Source organism: Antedon bifida, chromosome 5, assembly GCF_963402885.1.
Source record: "Antedon bifida chromosome 5, ecAntBifi1.1, whole genome shotgun sequence".
NCBI classification, from domain to species: Eukaryota; Metazoa; Echinodermata; class Crinoidea; order Comatulida; family Antedonidae; genus Antedon; species Antedon bifida.
Genome location: NC_136230.1, coordinates 31,490,650 through 31,506,807, shown reverse-complemented (window position 1 = coordinate 31,506,807; position 16,158 = coordinate 31,490,650). Strand labels below are relative to the sequence as shown.

The window sequence follows — 16,158 nt, the reverse complement described above, 5'->3', positions numbered from 1 at the left end:
TTATTCATAAAAATAATAAATTTATCTGAACCAGACAGCGCCCTCTAGAAAACTAAATAAACGTCGTCGTGTTTGCTTGAAAGAAGAAGCGGTGGCCTAGCCTAGAATCAATTTCAAATGCCAGTATTTTAAGGTTTGTTCCATAGTTTTCCAATTTGTAACTCTCAATTGGTCTGTAAATTATAATCTGGCATGTTTATAGTAAAGGTATAGACATTCTACATAGGCCTACATACTACTAGGCCTAGGCTAGAGAGTCTACCAACACTGCAGCAGTTGTGAGTTTCGTTCTCGAACCTAGCTAGGCCTTTTCTGTGGTCATCTCGTACCAAAACAGTAAATTCTCAATTTGTTTAATGAAGTTGTGGGCTGAAATTAAAATATAACCACAGTTTGTGGTGGTAGGCACACACTACAGTACTAAATTTAGGCCTACTTTATTATAGATTATAGCCTGCACAAAATAATATTTTTAGATAAATAATAATAATACTCCGCTGGAATTGTAAAATTGCTTTCTTTTTAGTTTTTTTATCTAGCCTAAATTGAGTGTTCTTTACAGGAAACATGTTGACGAGTGTACATGTATCGAAAACTGAGAATTCCTCCACAAGATCACCAAGTGACAACGGAATGATGGATGATCGACATACAGCTCAAGCAAAACGACGAAAATACTTCCGCAGAATATTCAAGTACAGACAAATGGACTTTGATTTTGCCATGTGGCAGATGCTATACCTTCTTCTGGCACCCCAAAAAGTGTACGTTGTTTTTAGTGTATACATTCAGAAAACCCTAAAAAACGTGTATGTTGTATTTAGTGTATATGTTCAGAAAATCCTTGTAAATAGTATAAATTGACACCAATTACCAGCTGATAATAGTGCAGACTCAAGTGTTTTACCAGGGTATTAATTAATGTATTTGATTTATATTTGCAGATATCGAAACTTTCAGTATAGAAAACGTAAGTATAAAATAATAACATCTATTGTTAGATAATATATACTTTAAATTAATTATTTGTATTTATAAGTATTCCAATAAAATAAGTATTAAACTTCACATTTTTTCCTCAGAAACAAAAGACCAATGGGCAAGAGATGACCCAGCATTCTTAGTACTTTTAAGCATTTGGCTTTGTGGTAAGAAATTTTCAAAATTAACAATAATTCAATGTTCTGATACTCCACCTAGAACACAAAGTTTTACTCATTATTATTAGGACAGCATAGCAAATTGCATGAACACCACTAAATCTTCATGGGTGGTGGGCATGAGTCTATACAGTGCTAATTACGACGTTTATTTTCAGGGTCTTCAGTTGGTTTTGGTATTGTGTTGAGTCTTGGATTTGTTGGTACACTTAAGTTTTTACTCTGGGTCGTCTTTGTTGACTGTATCGGTGTTGGCTTGTTGATAGCTACTTTTTTTTGGTAAGACACCTTGTTATTTTTTTACAGTTGATAAACCATCATTGAATACACCACTGTCCCTATTCTGTGCATTCTAAGTACTTTAATGGCTGTTGTATGTAAAGCTCTGTCTACACTATCAAATTTTATATGACAAAAAATGTGATGTTCCCATATATGGATATCATGATGTCATATCACTACCATATTTGGACATATCACTACCATATTTGGACATGTTTGAGAGATGAACCTCCATTCCTGCCTATCCTATATGCATATCCATATACATTGTAACCTGTATCCTTTGTAGCACTGTTGCTCCCTTGTACCTCAGTGCCCAGTACTGTGTATTTGTAACATTCTGTAAAACCATTGGAAAATATGAAGACTGTTCCATTCATTTATTATAGTTAATTAATCTTTTTTTCCTAGGTTTGTAACGAATCATTACTTAAAGTTGAATAACAAGAACTTTCAAGAGGTTGAATGGGGCTTCTGTTTTGATGTTCATTTAAATGCATTCTTTCCAGTTTTAATTCTTTTACATGTTATACAACTCTTCTTGTACATGCGTAAGTTTACCATTTTATTTTTTACACACTGATAGTGATACACATTTTTATTGTGTATCATTTTCCAGCAACAAATCTAACTTATATCAAAAGTATCAGAGAATACAATATTCCAGTAATGTTTTACCAAATACGTACTGTATCTGTAGTAAGTAAGTTCTGTTTCTAAGCAGGTAAATCACTATGCTGTCTAATACGTGTTGACACCAACTGAAAGTAAAACTAAAACACTGTAATAATATTTAGTTTAATGTGTTTGTAATTCCAGCTGTAATAAGTTATGATTACTTCTTATCAACCCTGTTTGGGAACTCGCTGTGGCTTGTTGCTATGGGATACTATGTTTATATTACGTTTCTTGGATACACTGGTAAGTATACAATAAATTGAATTATTTGATATCAATTGTTAGACTTTTAAATACTGAATACTTAAATTGGATAAATTGTTTAGTTTATCCATTTAATTTTTCATTACTATTTAAATAATAATAAATCGTATACTGTATATAAAGTTATTAAACTGAACTGTATTAAAATAAGTTATTGTTTATATTTTTTTCAGCTCTGCCATTTTTAAAGAAGACAATTGCGTTGTTGTACCCGCCATCTCTCCTGATTCTCATTTTTTATTGTGTATCTGTGATCATCAACTGGAACTTATGTAAATCATTGATGTATTTCTACAAATATAGGGTTAAATAAACCAACCATCATTTTTTAAATTCAATATTTAAATTTACATTGTCAACTCCTAGAGCGTTGGACTCTCTCTCTCTCTCTCTCTCCCCAAGTGGCATATTCCCTAGTATTAATATGGTAAGGGCCTTCAAAGTTGAAGGCAAACCAACACATTGGTGTTGATCATCTAATTTATTCAATATTTATTTGGCATCATTATTACAATTTTGCCAGTAGACATGATCACATAGCTGAGAAACATGAGATATGGTAAAGGTACACCCCAGATACCGGGTTGGTAGTGTTGGGAATTTCCCCAGGTACCTTGATTAGGTAGTGTTGGGAATTTCCCCAGGTACCTTGATTAGGTAGTGTTGGGAATTTCCCCAGGTACCTTGATAAGGTTGTGTTGGGAATTTCCCCAGGTACTTCGTTTTTGTATATTAAAATTAAAGATGTCCTGTAAATTTGTTTTATGTAAAATATATATAAATAAATTTTATAAACAGAACTTAGATTATATAGCGTGGTTTCTAGTCAACGTTAGGTACACTTCCAATTACACTTGTGTTGTTTTCTTACGATTACACCTGCGTTCTGTTCAGATGAAGGTGAAATACATACACACTTCCCTCTCTAATATTTAGTACCCTAAGCAGGTGTATTTTTGTAGCATAAGGTTCGGTAAATAGAGGCTGTACTAGGCCTAGTTTATTTATGCTTGTTACACTATTTACAAATAACTTTTCAGAAATAAAATTAATGTATTATAAACCTTAAATGTTGTTTGGTTTTGTTTTTAATGATTATTGATTTATTCCCAAATAAGATAATTTCTGATTATCACTTCTGTACAGTATAAAATCCCTGAATACTGGTCAGCGTACCCATTTATGCTGCTGGGTGTACTATCCGTGACGTGTATGTGTCAAAATATAAAATGTTTGTAATTATAGAGGGCGCTCAACAAAAATAAAAAATTAATCAATCACCGGATATTGGAGGTTGCTGCCGAATTGTTGACCGATTTGGGTAGGTTGAAAATTGGCTTCAAAATACTAATATTGTCAATTATTTTTTACTATTAATAGATAAATATTCATTATCATTAATTGTACCATTGATATTTAACTTCTGTAACACTAAATATGTAACACAAATGGGTGAAATTGGTTGCAGTTTGGCTCTGGGCTTAGCCTAAGTAGTGTCATTTAGAATAATACTTCGTCCTGTAGCCCAACCCATTCGACGTATGCGTACGTACTTGGTCGATTCGACCCTGTTTTTTTTTTGACAGCTTATAACTGCACATGCGCTGACCGTGTCAATGTAGTGAAACCACAAATGATTCACTCATTAAAAATATTGTAGGAAGACCACTCTTTAATTAAAATAAAGAAATATGTATTTGAATTAATTTGTTATTAAAAATAGGTTTGAAATACACTTTTCTATACATCTGATGAAGTTGAGTGTATTATGGAGTCCCCTTTGAGTCCAGCAGATCAAGGAATGGTGAATGTATCCTTGTCAGACAATGAATCAGGTAAAGTTTTCTTCTTAATTTAGTAAAAATGGTAAATAATAAACAGTTTGTCACCACCGTTTTTCTGGCCTATACGCTGTGGTGTTTTTTTTTAAATGGATTTTAATGTTATCATTTTTTTCAATCATATAATTATGTAGACCAATCCTTTCAGAACATTTTACAGAAATGTTTTTTCTCATAACATGGTGTCCTGAAATCCCCTGAAAACGCTATGTTATTTCTGTTGGTTATGATTGGCTGATCAAGACTGTTTTCATCTCTCCAAGATGGATTCCGTAGTAGCACAAAAATCGTCTATTAGTTACAGGATACATGTCACCTAATATTAATAATTATTTGTTTTTTTAAGCAGTAAACCAAAGTTTTACAACTAGTCGCTCAATAGGAGATCTAATGGCTACAAGTAACAGTAACATTACAACACCAGATGACGGCGATGACGCAGAAAAAGCAAGATTAATATGCCAAGTTCTAGAATTACAGAACACTTTAGATGGTGAGTTTTTTATTTATTTTATTTGCATCCAACCAACAGCAAGTTTTCATCAATTATAATTTGTAGATATTGGAGTTGTTTTTATGAGTTACAACCCTGGCCTGGCACTATGTCAGGATCGAACCCTGGCCTTTGAATGAGTAGGCAGGCACGTTACACAGGAACAATTAATAAATAACATTTTTTTTTCAGATTTGTCATCACGAGTTGACGGAGTGAAAGAAGAAAATCTAAAATTGAAATCAGAGAACCAAGTTCTTGGGCAGTATATAGAAAACCTGATGGCTGCTTCTAGTGTGTTCCAATCAACTTCTCCAAAAAGCAAAAAAAAGTTAGTATTAAAATAATTTTCAAAGCAATTATCTGGCTGGGACGTCCCATTGAAAGCTATTAAGTTCGCTGTTGGAGTCCCCGGGTCTAGTATGTCTGATGTATGTGTTATTGTTTGTATTGTAAAATCCGGAATGAATTGAATTATAGTTGGTACAATTTGTCACTATTAAGGTGTCCATTTGACCATAGTAATGTTAAAATCGAGAAGATAATGTTTTGTCTTTTTTCAGGTCTGGTGGAAAGGTTAAGAAAGTTGATAAGTGATTGCTTACATGTGGTACCAATTGAAAGATGGTGGTGCTTGAAGACGATTTCAACTTTTTCTGGCTTTATTTGTTATAAGTAAAATATTTATAAGAGCACATGTGTAAAATTTAAAGGCTAAATTGCCAGTTGAAAGCAAGACGTATATTGATGTTCCAAGATAAAGATTACTTATTTGTAAAATTTACGAGAAAACAGGATTTAATGTTTGGGGAAGTTTTTTGTCTTACATAATGACAAATTAGTGGCAATGACATTTTGTGACATCATCTCAAAATCCTTTCATTGTTTTTCTTTTGTTTTACACCCTATTTACTATTATAATAATTACCACTGTGAGTATTTGAGTAAAAGTAATTACATTTAGACACTCCAAGAGGTTGACAGCTGCTTATGAGAAAGTATTATATTAGTGTCACAAATGAGTAGTGTTACGTTTCTAGACGCGTCTTAAGTATGTGCTAAAACCAGAAAAACGAAGCTGCTACAAGACTTGTTATCATAATAATAAGTTAACCCATAAGTGCAATGTTTTAATTGATTTTATTTATTTCATACAATGAATAAATGTAAATATATATATGTATCTACTATTAAAACCAAATTAGATGTACTTAGTTTTATTTAGATTAAGATTGCATGCTTTACTATGGAACGCCTCCTCTGCCTAAATAGGTATGATACCATTTACATTTTGTTAATGTGCTAGAGTACTGTCATTTATATTGAACCGCGTACCAATTTATATTACATAGTGTACTGTATAATATGCACAGTTAGAATAGGATATGATGAGTGAAGCCATCTTTTCGATTTCATTGTATAGTATAGGAATATAGAGAACGTTTAAAAGAAAAGTGGTTTATTATACAAACGAAAGAAAGGTATATGTACAGTCTATGTTGGTAATTGTATTACAGTATGAATAAAAAAAGAGAATTATCTACTCCTGCTGCCTTCTCATTTCCTGTTTGTGTTTTCGCCTATTACTGCGAGTGTCAATGATTCGTCGTTTCGTCCAGTTTCAATTTAATTTGTCGAGGATTTTTTCATGAATGCTGCCATATTTTAGAATAACGTATGTATATGGAATGAAATTAGCACGATGACGCCGTTCGCTCGTATTATAACACACCTGAATAATGTTCTTGTCATTTTATTGGATGTTTGTGGGTCACATGATATTCAATGTTCTTTTTAACTTTAATTACGTCATCGAGAATGCAATAGTCTTTGCTTCGCCTTGTGAAAATATAACATTTTCATCTTTCACCTCATAAAATTATCACCTGGGAAACTCCTATTTGCTAGTTTTCGTTACGTCACCAACAGCTTGACGTTCTATCCACAAACTACCCATCATGCCGTAGTCTTACAACAATTTTGGCCTGTACAAAAATATTTGTGTCTCCGAAGTAGGCAGGCTGTTTGGAATAAGATAAAACAACAACGCTTTACAACAAGTGTATGGGATTTATTATGAATAATAATTGATTAATATTTTAATTTAAATACACATTAATCTCAACCATAACATTAATAATGTTGGTAAATAAGTAATAATATAATCATTGAGAAATATTCTCCATGTTATAATGAAAACATTGCAACCCCTTCGCCGTCAATCAACCTTTCATGCATCTTATCTGGATATAATTAACGCAAGCGAGTTGACTAATCACGCGCGACTGTTCGAATAATCCATCGCTTGTCATTGATCAACTCGTTTGCGTTACCTCCGTGTGGGAACCAAGCTTAAAGCTTGGTTCCAACTAGAACGTAACGCAAGGACGTAAACGCAACGCAAGCGTTTTAACCAATGACAAGCGAAGTTATAGACAGTTAGCAATCACAAGCGAATAAGCCATCGCTTGTGATTGGTCAATTCACTTGCGTTGCGTTATGTCTTTGTGTTGCGTCGCAAGTGGGAACCACGCTTAAGACAGAACACTAACAACTCTTGAAGATGTGCCAAATAGATACAGATCTGCAGATCTTTGCTAATTAAGTACAATTAATTATAATATGATGTATTGCTTTTTGAAATAGTGCATATATGTAAGTTGATTAATAGTATTTCTGTAAACTCTTTACAATATTTACGTCTTTAATTTACGTGATATTTGCAAAAGTGCACAAAGTCAAAATTAGAATTGGAGGCTGGTCGAAAACTACGGGGCGCCATACGCAGCAAACGCGTCATGTACATTTTAAAATACACGTCTAATTTCTTCAAACCTACAGTGTAATTGTTAAAATACACAAGTTACAGCGCCATCCCTTCAAAAAGTGAAAGATAATTTATACAATGTTTTATATTAAATTTACACTCCTGTTCCATGGTTTATCCAAGGGCGTGGCTACGTCTATGTTAAGGTTAATGGGCGTGGCACTAATAGTAAAATTCCTCCATCCAACATCGTTCATTAAATAAGAAAGACTATTGATATTATGATTATAACGTTGAACGAATATTGTAGGAGAGGATATGAAGAGTGACGTCATCATGCGCCCACTTGTCGATGATACATTCGATCATCATCTTAATGTTGTCTTTTATTGTCTTTCATTCGCGTCAATTTCCTGTATTAACATCATTTTCTGTAACATTTTATGTCTTCTATAAAAAAATTCTTTTCTGTCAGTCGTAAATCATTTTCTAAAATCTTTTTCTCCACAACAAATGTGCACATTATAATTCTGTTGCTAGGTGCGTAGGCCACGTCCGATCCTCGTCCATATATTCTTCTTTACTCCACTTATCAGCATGTCTGTCGTTGGCGGCATATACGTCATTACGATCTCTACCATGCAGAGCAGTCGTTGTTAATTCTTTTTTGATACAGTCAATTATTTCGAATTTAATCATTTCTAATTCTCTAGTCGTTGCTACTTTTGAATCTGTGTTAAATGGTTTCTGATTGTCAGCAGCACCATTTTGGTATGTCAGTACTGTTCGTTTTAAATCTTGAAGTAACGTGGTATGACTCTGCTCTTCTTTTTTACGATCTTCACGAAGCTCGTATCTAATGATAGAAAAGAAACGCAAAATACGTCAGATATGTTTTATAAGAGTGTAACGCGTTTTACCTACCGACTGACCAAAGTTAGTAATAATTGGTACGGTCCTTGAAACAAACTTAGCGGGTAAAGCTTGGTTTCCACTAGCGACGCAACGCAGGGACGTAACGCAGCGTACGTGATTTGACCAATCACAAGCGATAGATTATTCGAACAGTGGCTTGTCATTGGTCAACTCGCTTGCGTTGCGCGTACGTCCTTTGACGTCCATTGAATCTCTAGTGAGATCTTTAAATAAGAAAAACCAAACGATAGACAAACGCTACCACACTTTCTACTGTTACAAATAAGACAAATTCGTTTAGACTTAAAATGCTGCTCCTTACCTAAGACTTGATATGTCTTGTTTGATTTCATTGAGGTCATCTTCCGTCACACCATCTCCCTTCTGTTCAGCTTTGTATTGGTGGATATAACGACTCACCAACCGCTTCATAATATCCTGGTACTTAGTTTCTTGCTCTAACGTTGAGCCTAAGATACTGTCACTGCTCTAAAATGATAAAGGATATTGTTGGATTTTATTTAATTCAAAGCATGAAAAAAATGACATAAAATTGAACAATAAAAAATAATTGAACCAGGATAAAAAAAGAAAAGAGAGTAAAACTAAAGCTCTGTCTACACTGTCAAACTAGTTTGACAAAATAAGTATGATATGCCCAAATATGGTAGTGATATGACATCATCATGTCCATATACAGTATGGGCACATAAACTTTGATAGCGTAGACAAAGCTTTACAATTTGTGTTTTGATAATGATAACACAGTTAAATTTCAGAATGATAAATAATTAAGTTAAAATAACGATTACCTTGAGTGCGGTTTCAAGAGACTGCTTGCTGCCTGGTATGGACGTATCTTCAATACACTGGCCACACAAAAACTGTTTGGTGTGTGTGAACGCATAGTAAATCGATTTTGGACTTATTATGAGATTGAAAGGAGGGGGTAATGTTGACCCCTCATCAAAATACCCCATCCATAATTTTGACCTGGCAAACTTCCATTCTTCATCAGCATGATTCTGTAACACAAAAAAATAGCAGACATTAGTGGAACAGTCACAAAAGTGACGCGCGCGTACAATTATTGAATAAACCGTCTGCACACGCCACCAAACTATGCAGACTTAAAAACTATAATCGACTGCCAAGTTTGAGAATTTGTGAAGTGACGTAATCTCTACATTGACTTCTGACCAATCAGATCATTGATATTCAGTGACACAGCAGACGATTGATTTACTGGGAAGTTGAATTGAAAGAGAATTATTGAGGTTACAAAAAGACAAATTAGGTGAGTAATTTACTGTTTTTAGAAATGATAACTATGTACATCTTTGAATTAACATATTTAACAATCACAGTAACATAGGAATAGGTAAATTTAGTTATTGAATTACTATTATTCCAAAGTTTTAGCTAGGCCTCTTCACTTATACAACGGTCGTACTTAGGTTAGGCCAATTCGGGCGGTCTCACTTAGGTCGCGAAGCCGTGTGCTTGGTAGCGTACGCCCTAGTTCCCCAAAGGCATCATGGCCTATAAAGAGGCATCGTTTTTAACGCGCTCGCGTACAATTGTCTGTCTGATATGAAGAAGATGTAATTAACTTGACTGTTGCTTTTGTGAAAATTGATACAATAATGATAATGGTGATACTGATAATGCATTCATTTGTAATGTGTCGAGTTTTTAATCATGCTTTTTTCAAAATTAAATATAATAGCCTATAGCTGCAGATAAATCTAAATTGAGTGTCTTTAGCCGTAGGGTGTGCACTCTCCATTTTGCAAACAAAGTACAAAATAATTATGTACTGATCATAATTTGTATTGAAGGAATTATTGCTGTAAAGTCAATTTATTTTATCACTTGACTTAAAATTAAATGTGTCAGTACAACTGCTGCGTACACTGGCGTAAGATTGACGCGCGCGTACACACGCTAATTACCGCCACCGTTGAAAACGCGTACATTTTTTGTCTGTTGTGACGTCACTGACGAAATGAAAATTAAATGAGGTAATATATTCATAGATTGGCCTATATAATACCTCAATGAATAAAATTAATTGATTTTAAATTAATTTACCTCAATATTTTGAAATGAGCTACTCATCATAGCGATGAGCATGTTCAGAAGTACTATGATACCCAGAATATGATATGACAATAACAATAGCTGTCCGACGGTTGCTACAAAGTCATTCTCTTCAAGTTCTACCTCGTCCTTGCTCAAAAGTCCAAATAATGCCCAAAACAAAGATAGTAGCGAGCTATCCAATCTATGTAAATTTAAAAATAATCAAATTAAATGTTATTGCTAAGACAAGTTAATACCGTTATATTTTAATAAGAATAATATATTCATATATTCCAAATAAAAAGATTTCTTTCAATTAACTTAACCAAATAAGAGACATAATTGTAAACCAGATCCAAATGCGGGGCCTAAGGTCCATACTGCTTACAAAATTGTGCAGCATATAAATATATATATCAATATATGGTTCTAACAAACAACGTAGGCACAACGTGAGTTGACCAATCACACGCGACAGTTGATCCATCGCGTCGTGATTGGTCAAATCATTGCGCCGGGAGCGCTTACGTCATCGGGTTGCGTAGAAGTGGGGGAACCAAGCTTACTTGTGGAGATCCTTTAATAAAAAGGTTTTAACAAATTGTCAACTTACGACTTAAATGATCCTTTTATTTCTTTTCCTTTGTAGAAAGTGTACAATTGGTTCATTCCACACGTGAATGAGAGTAAAACCAATAAGAAAATGAATAGAAATTTCGCTATGTCTATAAGCATATTACCAAGCGAAATCTGTAAGGGTCCAAGATACTGATTCGCTTGAAATAGGTAAATAATTCGAGCGAAACTAAATACGATCGCCACAGAAAATATACACTCGGAAACAATCGTAGGATCGTAAACTGGCCATGCGCCGCGGAACGAGCAAGTGTGGAATTCCTCCTGTTTGATGTAAGCGACAATTCTAAGGCTCAACGCCATTAAGTAAAGTGACAACATGATAAAATCCAACCAATTCCACCATTGTCGTGTGTAAGCTTTCAATCCTTCTTCCCATAGCTGTTTACATTCGGCCCATATCATGCCTGAAAAGATGACGTAAACATTATGTTTATGCAGTAAATGCTTGATGTTATTGATGTGCTCGAACCAACGAACTCAAAGCACAGCGGTAGGTGCAACAATTTTGGTTTCCACGCAACGTACGCAACGCAAGAACGTGAACACAACGTAAGTACTTGGACCAATCACAAGCGATGCACCACCAAGCCTTAGGCTTCGTTCAGGTTTATGTGTAGTCTGGGTTTCAGACGGAGTTTTGACTTAATATTAGTAAAAAGATAAATATTTTGGCACATATGGCGTTTCATACGTATACTACTTGAGCTTCGAAACGACGATGTGTGGGACTAACATAAAAAAGACAATAAATACAGACTTGGAGCAAGTCTAGTTTATGTGGTATAGAATGATGCTGGCCAAAAAAAAAATAAGAAGAGGAACCACTGCTCTGCTAAAATAGCACATGCAGAATAATGAATATGTGTCGTTGAATACGATACTATACGCGGTGTCTTTTTTTAGTGTTATTTCTATATTTAATTTGATATAATCCAGTAACTTACCTAAGACAAAAAAGATGAGTAAAACTTCAACTGCATCAGGTTCACGCCCCTGTTTGCTGCATTCTTCGACCTCTCTCGAACATAAGACCCCGGTTGAAGCGAGGACCAGAAGAATTAAGAAGAAAACGAACGATACACTATGGTTCAAAAACTTCATAAAAGGTGTTCGTAGTACGTTACCAATTCTAGATCTTGGAAATATTAAATAGTAGATTGACATAAAGGGGAAAATAAGAAGTAGTACAGCACAGGTTAGCATCTTGATTGTCCAATGACGTCGACGCCAACTTGGTAGTCCTTCGTACCAAATGGTAGATAGCAACTGTTGTGTATGTGCGTGTGCAACAAACTAAAAGACATAATCAAACATGATAATGTATTTATCATTATTCGTATCAAACACACATAATAAAGCTCAGTCTACACTATCAAACTGTGAGAAAGGGAATGTGATATGCCCATAAATGGACACACTGTCATATCAACCATTTTTGGGCACATCACACTTTTTTTGGTCAAACTAGTTTGATAATGATAGTGACAGTGCTTTAAACATGGTTTAATTCTTTACCATTGTTAAAAAATACAATTAATAGAAAACAATAAATTACTTAGAAGTAGTCAAAGCAAGCAAATTGGTGATTAATTAATGCCCCATCGTAGAAGGTAGAAGGTTGTATTGTTGTGACGTTTTGTTAACCATGACATGTCAATGTATTATTTTAGGTAACTAATAATTATCAACCATGGGATAAAGTGAATTGTTCTAACATTTGTTTATGGCCGACGTCTGTCGTAAACGAAAATGTCAATTAGTTTTACATTCATCTGAATGATGGATGAAACTAAGCCAGGACTGTTTAAGCACCTTGATTTGTCCTAAACATTGACCAAGGGCTTCTCTCGTCCAGTGCCTTGACCAGAGGAAAGGCATGGGCCAATACGTCTGAGGCAGATGATGCAGCCTCTGCCATAAGAGTCGGCAGTGCTGTGCTAACAACAGTTTTCAGAATTACTTACTTATCTTTACTTACCTGTTTCTGTTCGTATTTCAACGCTAGTTTCAAACGAGCTAGTGTTAAATTTCCACTATCCACCTCTTCATCCAAATCGTCCTGCGGATCGTTCATTTTATTCATCACTGCAACTACTTCTTCAGTACTTCTGCACTGATCGAGCAAACCCACAGCAAACATCTTACATTGGTCTAGCAACGTCAGATAGATATCTTTAAACTCATTCTCTCTCATCGCCATGTGTTGTAGCTCCCAACTTAGTCGGAATGCTGTCAGTATGGGGTCGTTGCTGGTCAGTGCCATCCACGCTGGGCTCGCTAGTGCTTTGTAAGCGTTGATTCTTTTCAGAGAGTACCTCAGACTATCACTTTTTTGTCGAACCTTACATTCATCACAATCACAAATGACTGAATGAGGCTTAAAGATTGACGCACCTCGAGTAAGAAGAAGCTGAAGGATTTCGAATTGGTTGACGTGAGCTGCGAGAATGATTGGCGATATATCGGGCGAATAATCCGAACTGTCTGTCTTCAAACTGTTCTTCATGTCATACCATCCTTCCCCGAGCATTTCTACACTTATACTTGGATGGTTCACCATCATTTCAACCATCTTATAAACACCTTCCTTAATCGCGTAAAGCAATGCGTCGCCTATGAAAACATTTTCTTGCTCTAAAAGAATTTCAACGATTTCAATATTTTCGTTGTCAACGGCCATCTGTAGAGCGCTTCTTCCCAAAATGTCTGTCACGTTTACGTTTACAGGGTCGTTTTTGTTGCTAAGACACCGTAGAATGGTTGCTTTGTCTCCCTTTTGGGCGGCTTCTAATAAATTTCGTTCGTTTTTTGTCAGTCTGTTGCCCTCACTGAACAACTGGAGTGGGATGCTGCTCATACTGGATACGAGGTTCATGGATGTTGGTATATAAGACGACACGGTTGGGATTACCGTCTGCTGCTGGTGAAGGCGCGCATTGTCCGTCCCGTATATCGGATAAATGTTATTCATGGTCGAAGGTGTAGTTCGTATTCTGAATGACATTATGAATCTGCAAAATCAAATGTATCAAGTATCATCATCACACTTACATTCAGTGTTAGACTTTAATAGGGATACAGGAGCCCTGTGGCATATACCGTTACTTTATCATCAAAGCGTCATCGACGTCACACGAAGATGTACAATTAGACGCGCGCGTGTTAACGCTGATAACAAATCATACTACGTGACGTGACAGTTCGAGAAATATTGCTAGAAGATGTAGAAGATGAATAAACTATGTTATTAGCATTATTGGTAATCAATTATTAACTCTAGACACCAAGAAACGTATTAGACATCGCCATGTTGTATGCATCACGTTCTATTTCGCAGCATTTAAGACAAACGCAATGCGCTATAGATGACTATTACAGTTACATATTGATAAATGGAAGAAAAAAGCACAATACAATGCATTAGCTCGAATAATCATAATAAAAATAATAAGCTATATAAAGAACTGTACGTCAATGCTTTGAATAGCTTGGCCTTGTATTTGTTGCACACGACCTTATCATGAATTCAAAAGTGCGTATACATAAATTACATAGCGTTAGCATAATTGACTTTAAATGGCTTGTTTTATTGTATATTTTGTGAGATTTTCACGTCTTTTGTTTCCTATTCTAATTATGATGCATATCACAATGTTAGATTTAATTTATTTCCATTTTAACTCCAGTCTCAAGTTACGGTTGTAGGCCTACAATCTTTTTATTGGAAATTGATTTTGATCAAATAAATAAGTGAATGAAGTTTAGGTTCACCAACACCTAGTGTTTGTTTGTTTAATATTTATTGTCATGTGACATAAGACAGCAGATGAAACTCCAAAAATCTCAAAACCACAAACAAAGCACCAAAATATGACATAGCAGAGGATAACCCCTTAAGGTGGAATGCTTGTTTCAGAAAGGGTCCTAGAAAACGAACGCAAAATAATAAAGTCCGCGCGCATGTCTCGCGATGGCGCGTTAAACGCGAAATCGCCAGTCATCTCAGATTTTATTTCTAAAATTATTTGAACACCGGACATCTTTCTCTTTGTCATGTAGCGCGCTAAATTTGCTTGTGCTCCTATGATATGTTATTTAGCTATCAGTATGAATTAATGATGTTTATTTATTATATTATAACAACACTTGCACTGATGAAGGGCTAGTGTTGCCCGAAAGCTCTGCTAACTTTTCTGGCTGTTTACTTTATCGTTTTGATTTAGCTTTTCGCTTTTTTATTTGTATCTCCATTGAGATCCAGCCACTGATACCCACAGCATTGTCATTTTTTTCAGTAATTTGCCTTGGATTTATATTATAACAACATATAGATTATATACTTATAACAACAAATTATAAATGCAAATAAATAAATTCGATCACGTCTAGACTTATGCAGTTTCGAGTACGAAAATAGCAACAGGTATATCAATAATAAAGAAACGGTGCGGTATAAGTTATTCTATTTCAGAGATACTGACGTGAAATATCATATTATAGTATGTATACAGTTTTGACGTGACAAGAGATAGAACAATTGAAAACATAATTGTGTTGAAATAAGATGACAAATATTAACAAACTTAGAACCGGTACTTATATAATGAAGTATACTAAAACGAACACTGCACCTACCTTTATAACTATTCTAATATTTCCAAATGCTGTGTAAATGAATGCTTCTTACTCAAAATCTAAAGAATGCTGTAATAAAGATTATTGTTGATAATTGTGTAGATTATGCTTCCGATAGCAGCTAGCAGTCATCGTAGCCATCACTTGCTTAAGATCACGTCGTCAATATTTAAGTATCGATCCTATATTCTGATTTCCTGTAAGCAGCATACGAGTTACCATGGTAATACCATAACGAAACAAAGGGTATTGGTTGTTGTATTTCCCATTAAACTTAAACTGATTAAGTACAAGAAATGCTGCTTTCTCATTACGTATTCGCTGGCTATTGTCATGCTAATTTAATAGATAATAATTGCAACGGGATGAACATGGTTAAAAACTATATACGAAGACCAT

General features: G+C 34.8%; 3 protein-coding genes across 4 annotated transcripts; 2 read left to right on the top strand and 1 right to left on the bottom strand.

Annotated features, from left to right (window-relative positions):
• The first annotated feature begins 37 nt into the window (after nt 1–37).
• Nucleotides 38–3,447, top strand: LOC144841934 (protein unc-50 homolog). 2 transcript variants are annotated; one of them, XM_078698235.1, is made up of 8 exons: nt 38–133; nt 563–764; nt 945–970; nt 1,083–1,148; nt 1,319–1,439; nt 1,854–1,993; nt 2,262–2,363; nt 2,558–3,446. In XM_078698235.1, the coding sequence occupies exons 2-8, from the start codon at nt 568–570 to the stop codon at nt 2,695–2,697; spliced, it is 792 nt and encodes a 263-aa protein (XP_078554361.1). In that variant the 5' UTR covers nt 38–133; nt 563–567; the 3' UTR covers nt 2,698–3,446. The 2 variants fall into 2 exon arrangements, with proteins under 2 accessions (XP_078554361.1, XP_078554362.1); XM_078698236.1 differs by having other exon boundaries at nt 63–133; nt 527–764; nt 2,558–3,447.
• Nucleotides 3,448–3,600: 153 nt separating this feature from the next.
• Nucleotides 3,601–6,255, top strand: LOC144841996 (short coiled-coil protein B-like). Its single transcript, XM_078698328.1, has 5 exons — nt 3,601–3,705; nt 4,108–4,219; nt 4,575–4,718; nt 4,911–5,049; nt 5,282–6,255. The coding sequence occupies exons 2-5, from the start codon at nt 4,153–4,155 to the stop codon at nt 5,313–5,315; spliced, it is 384 nt and encodes a 127-aa protein (XP_078554454.1). The 5' UTR covers nt 3,601–3,705; nt 4,108–4,152; the 3' UTR covers nt 5,316–6,255.
• Nucleotides 6,256–7,977: 1,722 nt separating this feature from the next.
• On the bottom strand, nt 7,978–15,873 carry LOC144841903 (transient-receptor-potential-like protein). The gene is made up of 8 exons (XM_078698194.1): nt 15,760–15,873; nt 13,103–14,135; nt 12,069–12,417; nt 11,099–11,528; nt 10,495–10,687; nt 9,213–9,425; nt 8,723–8,889; nt 7,978–8,341 (listed from the first exon to the last, which is right to left on the bottom strand). The coding sequence occupies exons 2-8, from the start codon at nt 14,126–14,128 to the stop codon at nt 8,008–8,010; spliced, it is 2,712 nt and encodes a 903-aa protein (XP_078554320.1). The 5' UTR covers nt 14,129–14,135; nt 15,760–15,873; the 3' UTR covers nt 7,978–8,007.
• Nucleotides 15,874–16,158: the final 285 nt, after the last annotated feature.

What these genes read in the sequence shown, in the direction of transcription:
- LOC144841934 (XM_078698236.1), top strand. Translation starts at nt 568, where the DNA reads ATGTTGACGAGTGTACATGTATCGAAAACTGAGAATTCCTCCACAAGA. An exon ending in TTTAAGCATTTGGCTTTGTG is followed by an intron (nt 1,149 to 1,318) that starts GTAAGAAATTTT and finishes GTTTATTTTCAG; the next exon opens with GGTCTTCAGTTGGTTTTGGT. An exon ending in TTGATAGCTACTTTTTTTTG is followed by an intron (nt 1,440 to 1,853) that starts GTAAGACACCTT and finishes TTTTTTTCCTAG; the next exon opens with GTTTGTAACGAATCATTACT.
- LOC144841996 (XM_078698328.1), top strand. Translation starts at nt 4,153, where the DNA reads ATGGAGTCCCCTTTGAGTCCAGCAGATCAAGGAATGGTGAATGTATCC. An exon ending in CTTGTCAGACAATGAATCAG is followed by an intron (nt 4,220 to 4,574) that starts GTAAAGTTTTCT and finishes TTTTTTAAGCAG; the next exon opens with TAAACCAAAGTTTTACAACT. An exon ending in ATTACAGAACACTTTAGATG is followed by an intron (nt 4,719 to 4,910) that starts GTGAGTTTTTTA and finishes TTTTTTTTTCAG; the next exon opens with ATTTGTCATCACGAGTTGAC.
- LOC144841903 (XM_078698194.1), bottom strand. Translation starts at nt 14,128, where the DNA reads ATGTCATTCAGAATACGAACTACACCTTCGACCATGAATAACATTTAT. An exon ending in ACTCATCTTTTTTGTCTTAG is followed by an intron (nt 11,529 to 12,068) that starts GTAAGTTACTGG and finishes TCATCTTTTCAG; the next exon opens with GCATGATATGGGCCGAATGT. An exon ending in ATAAAAGGATCATTTAAGTC is followed by an intron (nt 10,688 to 11,098) that starts GTAAGTTGACAA and finishes AAATTTACATAG; the next exon opens with ATTGGATAGCTCGCTACTAT.